This window comes from Heliangelus exortis, chromosome 12 (assembly GCF_036169615.1).
Source record: "Heliangelus exortis chromosome 12, bHelExo1.hap1, whole genome shotgun sequence".
NCBI lineage: Eukaryota > Metazoa > Chordata > Aves > Apodiformes > Trochilidae > Heliangelus > Heliangelus exortis.
The window spans coordinates 2,886,956-2,902,609 of NC_092433.1; the positions used below are offsets into that span (position 1 = coordinate 2,886,956).

The 15,654-nt window shown below is 42.7% G+C and overlaps 1 protein-coding gene across 7 annotated transcripts; it reads left to right on the forward strand.

Annotated features, from left to right (window-relative positions):
• The first annotated feature begins 2,701 nt into the window (after positions 1–2,701).
• TSEN2 (tRNA splicing endonuclease subunit 2) lies at positions 2,702–14,498 on the forward strand. 7 transcript variants are annotated; one of them, XR_011728174.1, is made up of 12 exons: positions 2,702–2,880; positions 3,702–3,897; positions 4,684–4,765; positions 5,157–5,193; positions 7,112–7,634; positions 7,751–7,828; positions 8,391–8,441; positions 9,096–9,234; positions 10,188–10,293; positions 12,311–12,347; positions 12,982–13,093; positions 13,671–13,760. XR_011728174.1 is itself a non-coding variant. In XM_071755458.1 (12 exons), exons 2-12 carry the CDS (start codon positions 3,724–3,726, stop codon positions 14,254–14,256), a joined length of 1,452 nt encoding a protein of 483 aa, XP_071611559.1. In that variant the 5' UTR covers positions 2,702–2,880; positions 3,702–3,723; the 3' UTR covers positions 14,257–14,498. The 7 variants fall into 7 exon arrangements, 5 of the variants coding, with proteins under 5 accessions (XP_071611559.1, XP_071611561.1, XP_071611563.1 ...); XM_071755458.1 differs by lacking the exon at positions 12,311–12,347 and adding an exon at positions 14,197–14,498; XM_071755460.1 differs by lacking the exon at positions 10,188–10,293 and adding an exon at positions 14,197–14,498 and having other exon boundaries at positions 2,704–2,880.
• The last annotated feature ends 1,156 nt before the right edge of the window (positions 14,499–15,654 follow it).

The following is a 15,654-nucleotide window of genomic DNA, read 5'->3' on the forward strand; positions in this document are numbered from 1 at the left end:
TCCAGACTGAACTCTTTCAATCTCTCCTCACATGTAGTTCTCTTTCCCCCTCCTTCCAATGGCTCCACAATTATCATGGAGTTTTCCTCTACCCAGACTCACTATGGTTTGCATCCCACCAGCCAGGCAGAACTGAGGAATGACTTTGTACCCCTCAGCCACGTAACCCCTGTGTATAAACTCCAACACCTTTTTTTATTTATTTTTTTTTCACAGCAGAGTGACATTTCTGACTCACCCCCAGTTGGTGATTCACTATTATAACCTCTGGGGTTTGTTTTCAGAGCTATGGTCTGTCATTTCACTGCCATTTCCTGCCTCATCATCAAAAGGGGAGATCCCGATATCTGTGACAGTGTCTGCACAGTGACAGATACTCTGGAAAAAACTGGCAGGACACATCCTAATGACATCTTGTCCTTCAGATAGCAACATTTCTGGCTGAAGCACAGTCTGGGCTTGTAATCAGAAATGGGAGCAGGTATTTGGTTGAAGAGATAGGAGTGTGATTCAGTTAATTGGCTCGGTGGTGGGCACTGTGGTTTCCCCCTGAAGGCTGCATGAAGATACTGAGATGTGAGGGAAAGCAACTGACCTGCAGCTCTTCTGTGTTTTGTCTACTTGTCACTGTAATGTGCCTGCACAATGAGAAAATATAGCTATGTCTAGACTAGATAAACTCCACTTCCATGTAAATGTGGCTTAAGAAATTTAAAAGGAATTTTGAAACAAAGTGACATCTTTGATACTTAACTTCCATGCTGTTACCAGGGGTGTTTTCATGGTAGAGCTGTAAGAACAAAGCTGAAGTTAGCAGAGCACTGCTGTGTGCTTTAGTGACAGGGATACAGCAGACCCCCCTGTGACCGAAGCTTCAACTCTTTGTATGTGAATCAACATCCAAAATAAATTAACTCATAAGCTGGTATATCAAGTGGAACTCTGTAGGAAATAACTGTAAAAACACTGGCTTAATACTCTCAGGTTTTGCCTACATTTCCTGTGTGGCTTTATAACCATTACTGCCCCCCAATGCCTCAGGAGTCTGTCTGGAAAAATGGGAATATGAGATAAAATACCTCACAAGAATGATGTCTTTTTTCCAGATTTTCATAGTGAAATCACTGATCTTTCTGTTGAAAATCATACTGTGTCTGTCTCCTGGAGCCTGATCCTCTCCCTTTGACAGTGGCACCTCACAATATAACCTCAAAGTAAGAAAAAGTAGTGGCACTGTAGTTGCACGGATGGTTAGGGGTTGAGTAGGCAAGGTTGACACTGGTGAAAAGTTCACTGCTTACCAGAACAGAAACAAATCGGGTCGTTCGCTCCTCAGGACCTTGTGAGAACGGCTTCCATTTTATTCATGGGCCATTTTAATTTATTTTTTAAACAAAAATTGCACCACCTGCTCAACTCGGCTCTGGTAACGATCAGCACCATGCAGTCCCCAGGACATGGGGCTGTCCCCGGCAGCTCCGAGCCTCGGGGCCCGGTTCGGCTTTGCTGCAGCTCCGGAACCAACCGCTCCGCGCTGAGGTGAGCGGTGCCTCCCAGGGCTGCATCCACCCAGGGCTCCCCAAGCCCCTCCTCATGCAGCTCAGCACTCATTTCCAGAGGGGGGTTCCACACAAAATGTCATTTTGTGGGGGGTTTTGGTTATTTTTTTCTCTCACTTCGTTATTTTTGGTCACCAGCACCCCTCACTTTGCCGGCTGGGGGCACCCCGGAGCACAGCGGGAAGGCGGTCTCCCCTCAGATGGAAGCCACTCCCGGCCTCTGGATGCAGCCCCGTCCCGCCCCTCTGCCCCTCTCCCCTCAGCTCCGTTCCCACCCCTTATCCCTTTCCCCCTCCCATCACCTACATTCCCCGTCCTCTCTCCTCCCCTCAGTTACATTCCCTCTCCCCTCAGCTCCAATACCCCTCCTCTCCCTCAGCTCCGTTCCCGCCCTTCTCCTCTCCCTCTCCCCTAGCTCCATTTCCTCTCCCCTCACTCTCCCTCTCCCCTCAGCTCTGTCCCCTCTCCCCTCCCACTCCCCTCAGCTCAATTCCCTCTCCCTCTCCCCTCAGCTCCATTCCCCCTCCTCTCTCCTCCCCTCAGCTCCATTCCCTTTCCCTCTTCCCTCAGCTCCATTCCCTCTCCCCTCAGCTCCATTCCCTCCCTTTCCCTCTCTCTTCCCCTCAGCTCCATTCCCTCTTCCTTTCCCTCTCCCCTCAGCTCCATTCCCTCTCTCTTCCCCTCAGCTCCATTCCCTCTCCCTTTCCCTCTCCCCTCAGCTCCATTCCCTCTCTCTTCCCCTCAGCTCCATTCCCTCTCCCTTTCCCTCTCCCCTCAGCTCCATTCCCTTTCCCTCTTCCCTCAACTCCATTCCCTCTCCCCTCAGCTCCATTCCCTTTCCCTCTCCCCTCTATTCCCTTTCCCTCTCCCCTCAGCTCCATTCCCTCTCCTTTTCCCTCAGCTCCATTCCCTCTCCCCTCAGCTCTGTTCCCTTTCCCTCTCCCCTCAGCTCCATTCCCTCTCCCCTCAGCTCCATTCCCTTTCCCTCTTCCATCAGCTCCATTCCCTCTCCCCTCAGCTCCATTCCCTCTCTCTTCCCCTCAGCTCCATTTCCTCTCCCTTTCCCTCTCCCCTCAGCTCCATTCCCTCTCCTTTTCCCTCAGCTCCATTCCCTCTCCCCTCAGCTCTATTCCCTTTCCCTTTTCCTCTCCCCTCAGCTCTATTCCCTTTCCCTTTCCCTCTCCCCTCAGCTCCCTTCCCGCCTCCCGGGGTCCCCTCACCACCGGAATGGGCGGAGCCCCCTCCCGCCCTGCGCACGCGCGGCCGCCTCTCCCCGGGGGCGGGGCCTGGCGGCGCGGGACTCCTCATGAGGGGGTGACGGGTGCGTGAGGCGCGGGGTCGTTATGGCGACGGGAGAGCGGGTCGGTCCGGTCCGGCCGCTGGCACCACACCGGGCTATTCCGTTCCTCTCCCCGGCACCGGGGCTGGGCTGGGGCTACGTGGGTGGGCGTGCAGAGCCGGCCTGGTCCCGGCCCCCTCCTCCTTGCGCGGCTTCCGGGCGGGCGGTTCGGTCATCCCGGCGGCGGTTCGGTCATCCCGGCGGCGGTTCGGTCATCCCTGCGGCGGTTCGGTCATCCCCTGGCCCCCTGTGAGGGCCGAGTGTGTGGCAGGCCATCAGGAAGGGCTGTGCCGATGGCCGGTCCGCTGCCGAGCTGTATCCGTGGGGTTCGGGGTTGTTCTGCCCGGCCCGGTGTGTGTCTGGCGGTGTCACCGGGGCCCATCGCCCTCTGAAAGGGTCCGGAACCTCCCAAACCGCTGCTCCTGCCTCAGAACCTCTTCCCATGAGTATTCGGAGCGGTTTAGATTTCGGCACTCGTGCGCTGTGGTTTCTGCTGTTCCCGTTCTCCTGCTTCGTTCTTGAAACACGAAAAAAGCAGAAATTTCCGGACTAAACTTAGGGCTGGAAGCTCCTTCCCCTCGGCTCTTCAGGGAAAATGCAGTGCCCCAGAGAAAAGTGATTAAAATCGGGTAACACCAGCAAATTGCTGCTGATGTTTGTCTGGTGTCAGGTCCAGAGCTAAACTTGGGTTTAGTTGCAGCAGGATTTGCTGCTGGTTCTCCTGTTGGGAAGGGAATGCTGCTGAAACGTGTGGAAATGGGTAAACTTTAAACTTTAACAGGCTTTGTTGTCTGCTTTTTAAGGAGGAAACAGTGAAATAAAGAAATGGCAGAAGCAGTTTTTCATCCCCCGAGAAGGAAAAGAAGAGTTTTTGAGACCTACGTGGCTCCCTTCCCCGTGGATGTGGGTGGGAAGGACTTCAGAATGTGCCAGGCTGAGATCCTCAACAACCACGTTCTTGTCAGGAACCCTGAAGACATTGAGCAGCTTTATAACAAGGTGCCCTACCCTGCTTGCACAGGATTTTTAGTGTTTTAAACATAGGTAAAGCATAAATACTTGCTAAAAATCTGACTGCCCTCGTGCTTTCCTTCTCCCCTAACTCACAGTACTTCTCCTTCTCTCCAGAAATTATTTCAAAATGTATGTTCTGTATCAAATGTGGAAAGAGTTTCATTCCTATCCCAGCAAATGCATTTTGGAATGAAGTGATGGCATGAGCTAAGGAACAGCTGCAAAGCTGTCATGTTTATTTCTCCTTTCAACATTCTTTGCAACCCTACAAGAGGATTTGCTAGCTTTTTAAAGCTCAGGAAGCTGGGACATTAATGTTTTATAAATTGTAGACATGTAGAATTATAAATTGTATAAGTCTTTTAACTTCAGAGTTAGTTTTTAAATATTTTTTTTTTTTTAATTTCTTCCTGGGCACAATAAGCTGCATTGAGTCTGTTATGTTTTGAGTACCATTTCACCACCATTGTTATGCAGTAGCTTTATATACTGTGCATTTTAACAGCATTAATGCACAGGTGCTTTCTTCTAAATCTTTCAAAAATCTGCTTGGAGATGTTGCCTGAGAAATTCTTAGAATAGAGGAAAAAAAACAGAACCATCCACTTGAGTGCAGGTGTTTAATATGGAATTAATTATCAGAGGCCAAGCAACAAGCTTAAATGCTGCAGAATGTCACTTATTTTTTAAGCTGATTTTTGGAACATTTTATATTTGGAAAGAAGTTAATTTTTTCCTGATCCTAACAAGATTTTTTCCTCTTCTTTGAAGGGCTATTTTGGCAAAGGTATCCTTTCCAGAAGTCGACCAGTATACAGCATCTCAGATCCTTCCCTGGTTGCTAAGTGGCAAGGTAAGCTGGGCCTCTTTGTACCCACAGCACTCTTCCATGTCCATGAAATTGTGAGGCAAGGATATGTGAATTTTTTAAACTGGTTAGAGGGCTGCTCTTGGTTGTGTTGTAGAAATACTGTCACTCCATGACAGTGAGGTCTCAGCAGTCATCACTGGATTTTATCATCCTCTTTCATCACCTTTTTGTGGGTTAGAGAACAACAGTGCATTTATTTGTTCCTCTGGTGCAGGCTGTGATCTCTCTCCCTTTCTTAGTTCTGTGTCCATCTTGAATCCAAATGGGGCCACAGTGGCACAGAGTATTCAGACTGGGATTAATTATATCACATCACAATCACATGAAAACATCTTTATATGGCTGAAACAATGTATGATTTCTCTTTATACAGGTGCTAACATGAACATGCCTATAATCTCTTCCAAAAAGTAAGTTAATTTACATTAATTTATTCTTGTTTTTTTCCTAAAACAGATTCTTTTCTATTTTATCTTGCTGGTTTTCAGATTGTTGTTTGTGTAAGTGCCAATTACTTGTTTCTATTTAATTTGTAAATCACCTTAGTAAAACTAGAGTAGGTGATATTCAGCATGGTTTTTAATGTAAGCTTGCAGGTATTAATTGCTGAATAGAAGCCAAGATTGAGTGCATGCATAGTAAGTAATATGGATAATTAACTCATAATAATATCAAGCATAATAAACTTGTTTCTCAGGTGATGAAAAGAAAGGGAAGTTTTCCCATTTCCTGGTTGAATTACTGTATGGGCTAAAGCAGCTCTTGTATAGCACATCATTATTTTTTATAGTCTTAATTTATACTGTTAGTTTTACATTTAGCAAAGCAGTTTGATTTTTTATAAACATTTATTCCACTTGAGTGGTATATGAGCTACCTGTGAGAGTGTGAAATTTAGTTACTCTGTTTGCTTTCATCTTCTGATAACTCTAAAAAATTTAATTTAAATTTCAAAATTATGCTCCTTCAGTCCTCAATTTTAGGTAAGACAAGGAGCAATATTACTGCTGCTGCTTGTTACTACTATTTGCAAAAACACTTGTCACTATGAGGCTGCTTTTTGTGCCAGTAAATACAGCTTGAGCATCACTTGAGTGTCACAAATTGCTGCAGAAGGTGCATCAGGGTCTGTCTCAGTCTGAGTGCAAATATGGCAATGAACTCATAGGATGAAGAGGAGTCCATTTTTTTTAAAACAAATAATTTAAAACAAAAAATACAACACTGAATTAATGTAGCTTGATTAGGAAACTTCAGAAGGACTCAGGTTTTGTGTTGACAGATGAAATTTGCATTTAATTGTTTTTGCAGTTCTTTATTACCTGGTCTGTAATTGCTGTGCTAGGATTTTGGGTTGGGACATCCAGATTATTGCACTGGAGTTGTCTGGCTGTGAGTAAGGACACAGTGTGCTACTCACCTGTAGCTTTCATGGAATGAGCAGTAGTGTCTTCTGCTGCATATTAATGTTGCCTACCAAGGAGAAATAATTGAAGGGGCACTAAAAATTAAAATAATTGCAAAATATCAGAAATATTTGCAGCTCTCAGCTGCTGTCTGCCTGATGGGATTATTGTTACTTTTCAGAGATCTGTTGGTTTTGGTTAAAACCCAAGGTGGTTTAAGGTGAAGATGTTTATGCTGATTTTTTTGCATAAAACAGAGTTTTGAAGAGACAATTCTCAGCAGTTAGCTGTATAATAGATAATATAGCTGTATATAGATAATAGCTGTATAATAGATAATATATAATTATAAATAAATAATAAATTATTATAAATATAATATTATAAATATAATATAAATTATATAATTATAAATAAAATATATAATATTATATATAATAATATATATAATTATAAATAATAAATAATTATAAATAAATAATAAATAAATAGATAATATAATAGCTGTATAATAGATAAAATGAGAGCTCTATATGCAAAGCCTTCTTGCAGGTTTTCATAGTGCAAGCTCTGATACCAAGGTGGTTTTGCTTGCAATTCAATCTTCAGTGGGAGAAAAGAGGGTTTTTTGCCTGGTGAACTTCTTTTTTCTTGAAATGGTGTAGCAGCAACCCTCAGTGCATGGCTCTTGGCTGAGGGGCAGAAATCTGAAGGGCAAAACCAAGCCAAATCTTGGCAGAATCTTGATGTTCAGCAAGGTCACCTGCAGCTTCCTGGAGTCCTCCTGCACTGTGCAGGTTGCATTTTGCAGATTTATTGTGTGAGTTGTGCTGAATCTTGTTTTTCTAAGATGCTTTTTTTTAAGATGCTAACTAAAGGAAGCAACCTGCTGGGTTTCTCATTTATTTTGCTTGCTTGCTAGGTACCAGTATCATGTTCAGTGGGCTAAAAGTGTTTTGCAACAGCAAGGACTTGATGACTGCTCAGTAACCAGAATTCTTGAAAATTACACAAAGCCTCTCGAGCCACCAGTTTTGGAAGAGGACAGAGCAGAACAAACCAGTAATAGCTGCAACAGGATGGCCCCAAACACAGAAAATACAGAATTTCCCAGACAGTCTGCTACAGAGAGTGGAAATGTGGTAGCTCCAAGGCCTGAAAATCAGAACCAGGGCTCCAAGAGAGCCCGTTTGGAAGGAGACCCAGAGTCTGGTCCTGTGGCCAGGTGTGGCTTGAAAGAAGAGGAGCAAGGTGAGGTGAAAGAGGGTGCTGCAGGGGCTTGCCAGAAGCCTGTGCATCATGGCAGCAAGGTGGAGGAGAGCACTGAGCCAAGATCTGGTGACATGAGCAAGTCAAGAGAGTGTGCTGCAGAATATGTGCTGGTGCAAGAGGAAGAAGAAGGCAGCTTCTGTCCTGGAGATGACTCTGCTCCTGCACAGGGAAATGTAAGGAGAAAGAGTGTCCCTAATCTTGTAGCAAAATTACACAATCACTGCTGTTTTCAGAATTCAGACTTCTTTCCAGTTTAAGGTTGGAGTAACACAGGAAATTTTTCTTGTAGCTTGTCAAGAAGGAAAAACTGGTCTGCAGGAAAAATCCCTTTAGGATTTTTGAATATTTACAACTCAGCTTGGAAGAGGTAAGTTTCAAGCACAGTTCAGGTGGCTTTACTTTTAATCTGAAAAGCAAACATTAATCTGTGTTACAATTTAATTTAATACCCATTTCTGAAGTACAGGGGTCTCCGGGGTCTCCTGAGTAGTTGGATTGTTTCAGTCATTAAGCTTATTTTTAATAACTTCCAATAAAAACATAATGTGGTTTAAAAAAATATGAAGGACCCAACTCCATTCCCTTTAAATGAATAATCCCACTGACAATTAAACCAGTGGATTTAGAAATACCAGGCTTGTAGCATTTCTATAAATCCTGCTTCAGCTGTGCTGCTTCCTGTGTGTTAGTTTGAACTCAGTGCCTTCAGGAGTCTACAACACATGCACAGATTTTTTTTTTGAGTGCTGTGTCTGTGGAAAAACAAAGATCATGAAGACAGATCTCAAAGGAAACCTCCAGGAAGCTTGTCTGTCTTTATGACATTAGGATTCTTGTGTGAGATTAATTTGAGTCTTTGTTCTTGCATGGAATATAAACTACAGGAAGAATCTAGCTACCAGCTGAACTTATTCTGTTTGTTTTTTCAGGCTTTTTTCTTGGTGTATGCTCTGGGGTGTTTAAGTATTTATTATGGTGAGGTAAGTGATTTGATTAATTTTGGGTTACTGGGGTTTCCCCTTAATTTGGATATGTTTTGGTCTGAAATTGTTATTGACCATGGCAGTATTTTATGTTGTTCATTCTGAAGGAGGAAATAGCAAACAGAGTAATTAGCAAGTTTTTCTTACAAGTAGTTGATAGTTCTGTTTATGAAATATTGGTCTGAAAATTTGGTTTGCCAAGGCAAATACAGCTAAGCACTGTCTGTCTCCAGGAAAGGTTATTCATGTAACTTATGCAGGAAATAGGGGGGAAATAAGCATGAGAGGCATAATATGGTGAATACTCTGTCTTTCTTGAAACAGGAAAGTTCCTCAGAGTTTTTTAATCATTCACCTACAACTCTATCAAGCTACTGGTAATGTAATGACAAAATAATTGAAACCTGTGCTTCTAGTTTTAAGATTTACCAGCTTTTCATTCAAACAAGAGCATTATGGGACCAAATGTGAAATGCTAAAAAAAAAAAAACCCCACATGAAGTGGAGCAGCAGGTTGCTGCCTTCCTATTTAGGGACTGCAGGCTCTGCAGGAACCCGTGGTATTTGCTGTTTGGCTGTCATGCTGTACTACACCCAGCATCCTGTGTCTGCTGTGGTGTGAATGTGGCCACCTTTGGTTGTGATTTTTAGGAGCCCCTGACAATTTTGAAGCTGTGGGAGTTTTTCAGTGAAGTGAAACCCAACTTTAAAACCACTTACATGGCCTATCACTACTTCCGCAGCAAGGGCTGGGTCCCCAAGGTTGGACTGAAGTATGGGACTGATTTCTGTGAGTACCTTCCTCCAAAAACAGGGAACAATTGGCAGTTTGGGATGGAATGAGGGGAGTAGGATGTTTCCATCTGCAGTAGCTGAGGAGGCCTCTGGTTTTGCTTCATGAGGCTATTAATTAATACAGGATTGCACTGGAATTCCCAAGTTTTTCTCTCCCTTCTGTGGCAGTGTTAACAAACAGTCCCTGGAACAGCAGGGCTGCATCCCAGTTCACATCAACCTCCCTGCAGCTTCTTTTTCATCCCAGTCAATGGAAGCAGGGCTTCTGCTGAATTTACTGCTAAGACTCTTCATCTGTATGAGCATTTTTGGGGAGGAGAAGGGGAAAGGCACTTTTTTGTTAGTGGTAGGGTTTTTCATCTTACAGAAATAACTGGTAGTGTCCATAAGGCCTTGCTGGGTCATTCCAGAACTTAATTGAGCTCACATAAACAGAAACAGTACAGTAATGCCTGTTGCTACAGGAAAATGTGTAGAAAGGGAGATCTGTCAGTGGATACACACAAACCAGCAGGGGTTTTAGTGCTGCTGACACCATTTTATAATCTGGAGGGTTGTGTATTTGAGTCTTTTGAGGCTGTGGTGAGGCAGCCTTTGTGTAGGGCTTGGCTGAATTCATCATCACTGTTCTTAGTGCCCTGGGTTGTAGACAGGATTTTGGTATTGATCACCTGATGAATGTGTGAAATTGATGCTTCTTTCTTCTCTGTTCAGTTGTGTTCTGCCCTCAATTATTTGTTTAGCAGATCACTGCCTCTGGGTTTGTGGCAGACAAAGGCAGGGGGGTAGCTTAAGGCAAGCAGTTCTGCCTCACTCCTGAGCTCCTCCAGCTTCTTGTTCCTTGGCAGCACCTTCTTGGGGTTGAAATTACTGCAGTTGTTCATAATGGATAACTTGCAAATCATGGTTTTCACTGGAATAAAGTGCTGCTCATCCTTTTCCTGGCAGGCTCTGTGCTAGCAAGTGTAAGAAAAGCTGTTCCAAAAGTCCCTGCTTACAAGCTCATGGCAAAGAGGAGAAAGGAAATGCAACCATTTAGCTCAGTCAGGCTGCAGTGAGTCTTGTGTACCCTTGCCTAAAGAAGGAACTTCCAGGGAGTCTGGTGGGAGGTATGGAATAACTTGTGCTCCATGCCTCTCCTAGAACTTGAGGAAAATGCTTGCTTGGAACAGAAATTCAGTGGCTTATTGTGATCTTGTCCTCCAGTGGCTCAACTCCTGTTGTGAACACAGTGCTAAAAGCTGGAGTCTGTTTCAGGAAAAAGTCTGTCTTAAACATCTTCCCCCAGCAACTGCTAAGTGTCCTTTCTTCTTTATCTTCTTCATCTTTTTTTCTTTATCTTTTTTTCTTTAGCTTTTTTTCTTTAGCTTTTTTCTTTAGCTTTTTTTCTTTAGCTTTTTTCTTTAGCTTTTTTCTTTAGCTTTTTTCTTTAGCTTTTTTCTTTAGCTTTTTTCTTTAGCTTTTTTCTTTAGCTTTTTTCTTTAGCTTTTTTCTTTAGCTTTTTTCTTTAGCTTTTTTCTTTAGCTTTTTTCTTTAGCTTTTTTCTTTAGCTTTTTTCTTTAGCTTTTTTCTTTAGCTTTTTTCTCTTTAGCTTTTTCTCCTTCAGCTTTTCTCCTTCAGCTTTTCTTCTTCAGCTTTTCTTCTTCAGCTTTTCTTCTTCAGCTTTTCTTCTTCAGCTTTTCTTCTTCAGCTTTTCTTCTTCAGCTTTTCTTCTTCAGCTTTTCTTCTTCAGCTTTTCTTCTTCAGCTTTTCTTCTTCAGCTTTTCTCCTTCTTCAGCTTTTCTCCTTCTTCAGCTTTTCTTCTTCTTCAGCTTTTCTTCTTCTTCAGCTTTTCTTCTTCTTCAGCTTTTCTTCTTCTTCAGCTTTTCTTCTTCTTCAGCTTTTCTTCTTCTTCAGCTTTTCTTCTTCTTCAGCTTTTCTTCTTCTTCAGCTTTTCTTCTTCTTCAGCTTTTCTTCTTCTTCAGCTTTTCTTCTTCTTCAGCTTTTCTTCTTCTTCAGCTTTTCTTCTTCTTCAGCTTTTCTTCTTCTTCAGCTTTTCTTCTTCTTCAGCTTTTCTTCTTCTTCAGCTTTTCTTCTTCAGCTTTTCTTCAGCTTTTCTTCTTCTTCAGCTTTTCTTCTTCTTCAGCTTTTCTTCTTCAGCTTTTCTTCTTCAGCTTTTCTTCTTCTTCAGCTTTTCTTCTTCTTCAGCTTTTCTTCTTCTTCAGCTTTTCTTCTTCTTCAGCTTTTCTTCTTCTTCAGCTTTTCTTCTTCTTCAGCTTTTCTTCTTCTTCAGCTTTTCTTCTTCTTCAGCTTTTCTTCTTCTTCAGCTTTTCTTCTTCTTCAGCTTTTCTTCTTCTTCAGCTTTTCTTCTTCTTCAGCTTTTCTTCTTCTTCTTCTTCAGCTTTTCTTCTTCTTCTTCTTCAGCTTTTCTTCTTCTTCTTCTTCTTCAGCTTTTCTTCTTCTTCTTCTTCTTCAGCTTTTCTTCTTCTTCTTCTTCTTCAGCTTTTCTTCTTCTTCTTCTTCAGCTTTTCTTCTTCTTCTTCTTCAGCTTTTCTTCTTCTTCTTCTTCAGCTTTTCTTCTTCTTCTTCTTCAGCTTTTCTTCTTCTTCTTCTTCAGCTTTTCTTCTTCTTCTTCTTCAGCTTTTCTTCTTCTTCTTCTTCAGCTTTTCTTCTTCTTCTTCTTCAGCTTTTCTTCTTCTTCTTCTTCAGCTTTTCTTCTTCTTCTTCTTCAGCTTTTCTTCTTCTTCTTCTTCAGCTTTTCTTCTTCTTCTTCTTCAGCTTTTCTTCTTCTTCTTCTTCAGCTTTTCTTCTTCTTCTTCTTCAGCTTTTCTTCTTCTTCAGCTTTTCTTCTTCAGCTTTTGCCTCCCATTTCCCTGCCCTGGGTCACCCTGCAGCTTCCAAGGGGTTTTGTCTCTTCCCTCTCTCCACTTGCTGGGACAAATTAATTCTGAGCAAAATTCAGAAGTTTTGCTGAAGTTTTGACCGTGGAATTAAAACTTAGACAATATTTGAAAAAAATATTTATGGTCCTGAGTATGAAACTCAGATGGAAGCTGTGGTGATCTGACTAAGATATTTCTCTTTCATTTCAGTGCTGTACCGAAAAGGCCCCCCCTTCTATCATGCAAGGTTTGAAGCTTGTGTTTCTGTCTGATTTCATAGTTTCAAATCAGTAAATTTCTCCTTCACAAGTTCAGTATCTTCACTGGTTAAGCACCTATTCACTCTTTTTGCCAGATGTGTTCATATTGGGAAGGCAAAATTTCTTTTATCAGAGATACTAAATAGCACAATTTCACTGCATTCACATAGCACCAGTAACACATCAAAAGCTGCAGTGGGCACATTTAGCACTCATAATGAATGCACTCAGGAAAATAATTTGATTTAGTTATACTGACTTTTAAAAATATGTGGTATAGATGATTTATGCAATTTGGGAAAACTTTTAAGGGACAATAATTGTCTTTATTTGCTAGCTAGGCAGATTGAACTTAAAAATAAGAAGTTGGTTATAAATGTCAGGCATTAATAAGAGAATGCTGCCACCATCAGTGGGGAGGGAAAGTGCCCACAAGCTTATTTACAACATCATCTTTTCTGCTCTTTGCTTAGTAGAAAGAGACTTAAGTTTCCCACCTTGCTTACTGCATGCTGACATATTGTTCACCTCCAATTTTTAGGTTCTAATTTTTAAGTTTCCTGACCTTCCTAAGGTGGTGATTTTCTTTCTGTGAATTGCCTTATCTGCTTTGTTTCCCAGTTACTCTGTCCTTGCTGAATTAGTTGATGATAATTTTGAAGGTTCTCTTCGCAGACCACTCAGCTGGAAGTCCTTGGCTGGGCTGAACAGAACAACTGCCAATGCTTCTAAGGTAAGAATAAAATGCTGGTTTTCAAGGAGCTTTAAAATGATAAATGTACAGTTCCAGAGCACAGGGAGTTGGAGTGAGGCTGGAAAAAGAATCCTTCTGTTTCTGGTGTGCTGAAGAACAGGTTGAGTTGTCAGTAAGCAAACAAGTTTCTTTTGTTGATATCCAGGTGAATTCTGGAAGAATCTGATTCAAGTTCTGTTGCCTGTAAAAATGTTAAAAAGAGAGAAAAAAGCCCCAGTGGACACTTCTGTGTGGCACTTCTGTTTTTAAAGCTCTCTACTGGGGTTTTCTTTTGAGCAATGAAACTGGAAGCTTCCCAAGGTTTTTCTCTGTGGTAGATCCTCCTCACACGCGGTGTTTCTGCACTCAGAGCCATGGTGCTCAGGTGCTGTGTTAAAATTCTAATTTATCTGACAGCACTATTATGCTTTGATAAGGAAAATGAGATAATTTTACAGCCCTCCCCAACTTGGTTTGCAGAAGACACAGGAAACTTGCTGTCTGCATTTCTGAGCCCTCTAAAACTTGTGTAGAAAGCAATCCGTTGAAATTCACTTTTTTTCTTGTTTACCAACAGGAACTGATGCTTTGCTATTTGATTAGACCATCTGACATGACTGAAGAAGAGATGGCAACACCAGAATGTATGAAAAGAATTAAGGTTCAGGTGAGTAGTTACTTTTCTCTCTTGTTTCTGTGGTTTTGCTTTGGGGCAGCTGGACTGTAAGAGCCTCTGGAACTGTTGCTTGCTCTGTACCATGCCTTGCTTTTTGCATGCAAAACTCCAGTAAAAAAACTACAGTTCCTTTGTGCCCCAAGGCATGAAAAGTGCATTACAGAGTGTTTAAAGACTTCAGATCTTCTAAATGTCAGTGTTGGTGCTACTGTTCATGTGAGAGCCTGGAAGGTTAATGTGTATTTTAAAATGAGGGAAGAAAAACGTGCGAGCGGCCAGATGGCTGGGAACAAACCTCATCATCTACTTGAATTCCTCAGCAGTCAGACAGCACACATCAGTGTGCTGAAGGCTTAGTCCCCCTCCCTCACTGTAACAACCCAACCTGTGGTGGTTGTTACTCCAGGAGTGCTGGTGTTGCTTTCAGGAGCTGATTGTGAATCGTTGGGTTTCTTCCCGAGAACGCAGCGAGCAAGAGGAGTTTTAGCTGACTGCATGGGAAAAGCTTCCTTGTCTCAGAACTTCATCTTGGGGTTCCACCTGATCTTCTCATGATGAACCATTGCCTGAGAACAGTTTCTGTCAGCATATTCACTTGGTATGTACAAAATGCCATTTAAAATGAGGGATATCCTGCTGACTGGAGAGAATGGTGTGTTGAAAAACAATTAAACTACAATAATGCATAAAAAGGGGGGGAGGATTAAAGCTGTTCCCCAACTTCAAATATTTGTTTGTTGCCTCAAAACTTTGAGTGGTAGCTAGAGAGCAGTGACTAGTAGTGGTGTTCTTCATACTGTGACAGATGCAGATGACAGGCAGTCCTGAGGGGCTGCTTGAAAGCCAAAGCACTGAGGGATCACAGTTTTCTGGGAATACCTCACAGATTCTTCAGAGCTGAACTTGGGAATTGGGAAGCTAACTTTGTGGAGTCCTACATTTCTTCAGAAATAAGGACTTAAACTCGAGGGGCCTCAAGTTTACTGCTAGTTTTTGACTAGCTAAAACCAGTTAAAGGCCAGCAGTAATTACAGTGAGTCACATAACCTATGGGATACCAGTATTCTTCCACCAAAACCTGAGTTCATAGCCTGGATGAAGCTGCACACACTTAAGATTTGGGGAGAGATCAGGTTGTGGCAATAGTGAGCAATAGTGAGCATTGTAACACTTGCTGTTAGGTGCCCAGACCTTGGAACAAGCACTGCTCAGATTTGAGGAACTCTTTCCAGAACATGCAAGGATTTACATGAATTTTGGGGTCTGAGCACCTTTGCCACCCAAGCTCTCTTTGCCTTAATGTCTGTAGAACAGCCTGGGGGACACCTCTGCACTTCATGTGAGTGAGGCACAGGACAGTGCTGGGCACCTGCTGTTTCCTGACTTTCTGGTAAGACTTAATTATGTAGATTGCAGGTTCCTACACATAGGACATGTTTGCTATTGCTAAGCCACATTTGGAAACCAAACCAACCAACCCAGCAGGTGTTCAGCTGCCTTTCAAGTGGAGCCAGAAGGTTTCAGTACCAATTACACTGCAGTTTAAGTATTTCTGCTTTAAATTCTGGCATTTCAGTTGCACCTTAGTCTCTGAACAACAGGCTCCCTTGCTTCACTGACCTGGTAAGATTTTTATTCCCTCCCAGTGTTTTGAGAGAGGTCACATTATAGCTGGGGACAGTGACATCCTGGGTTGGGTTTTTTGTGCTGTTTTCATTCACTGTAAAAGGGGGTTTGCCTCTTTGCCTCCTGGTTGCAAGAAATTGGCCAAGGACAGTAAAAATTCTGTCAACTTGGACTGCTCCCTCCAAACCCAAACCCACCATCCTGTTCAGATGCCCTGGAAATTCCACACAACTAGAAGGGGGAGCTCTTCTGGTCTCTG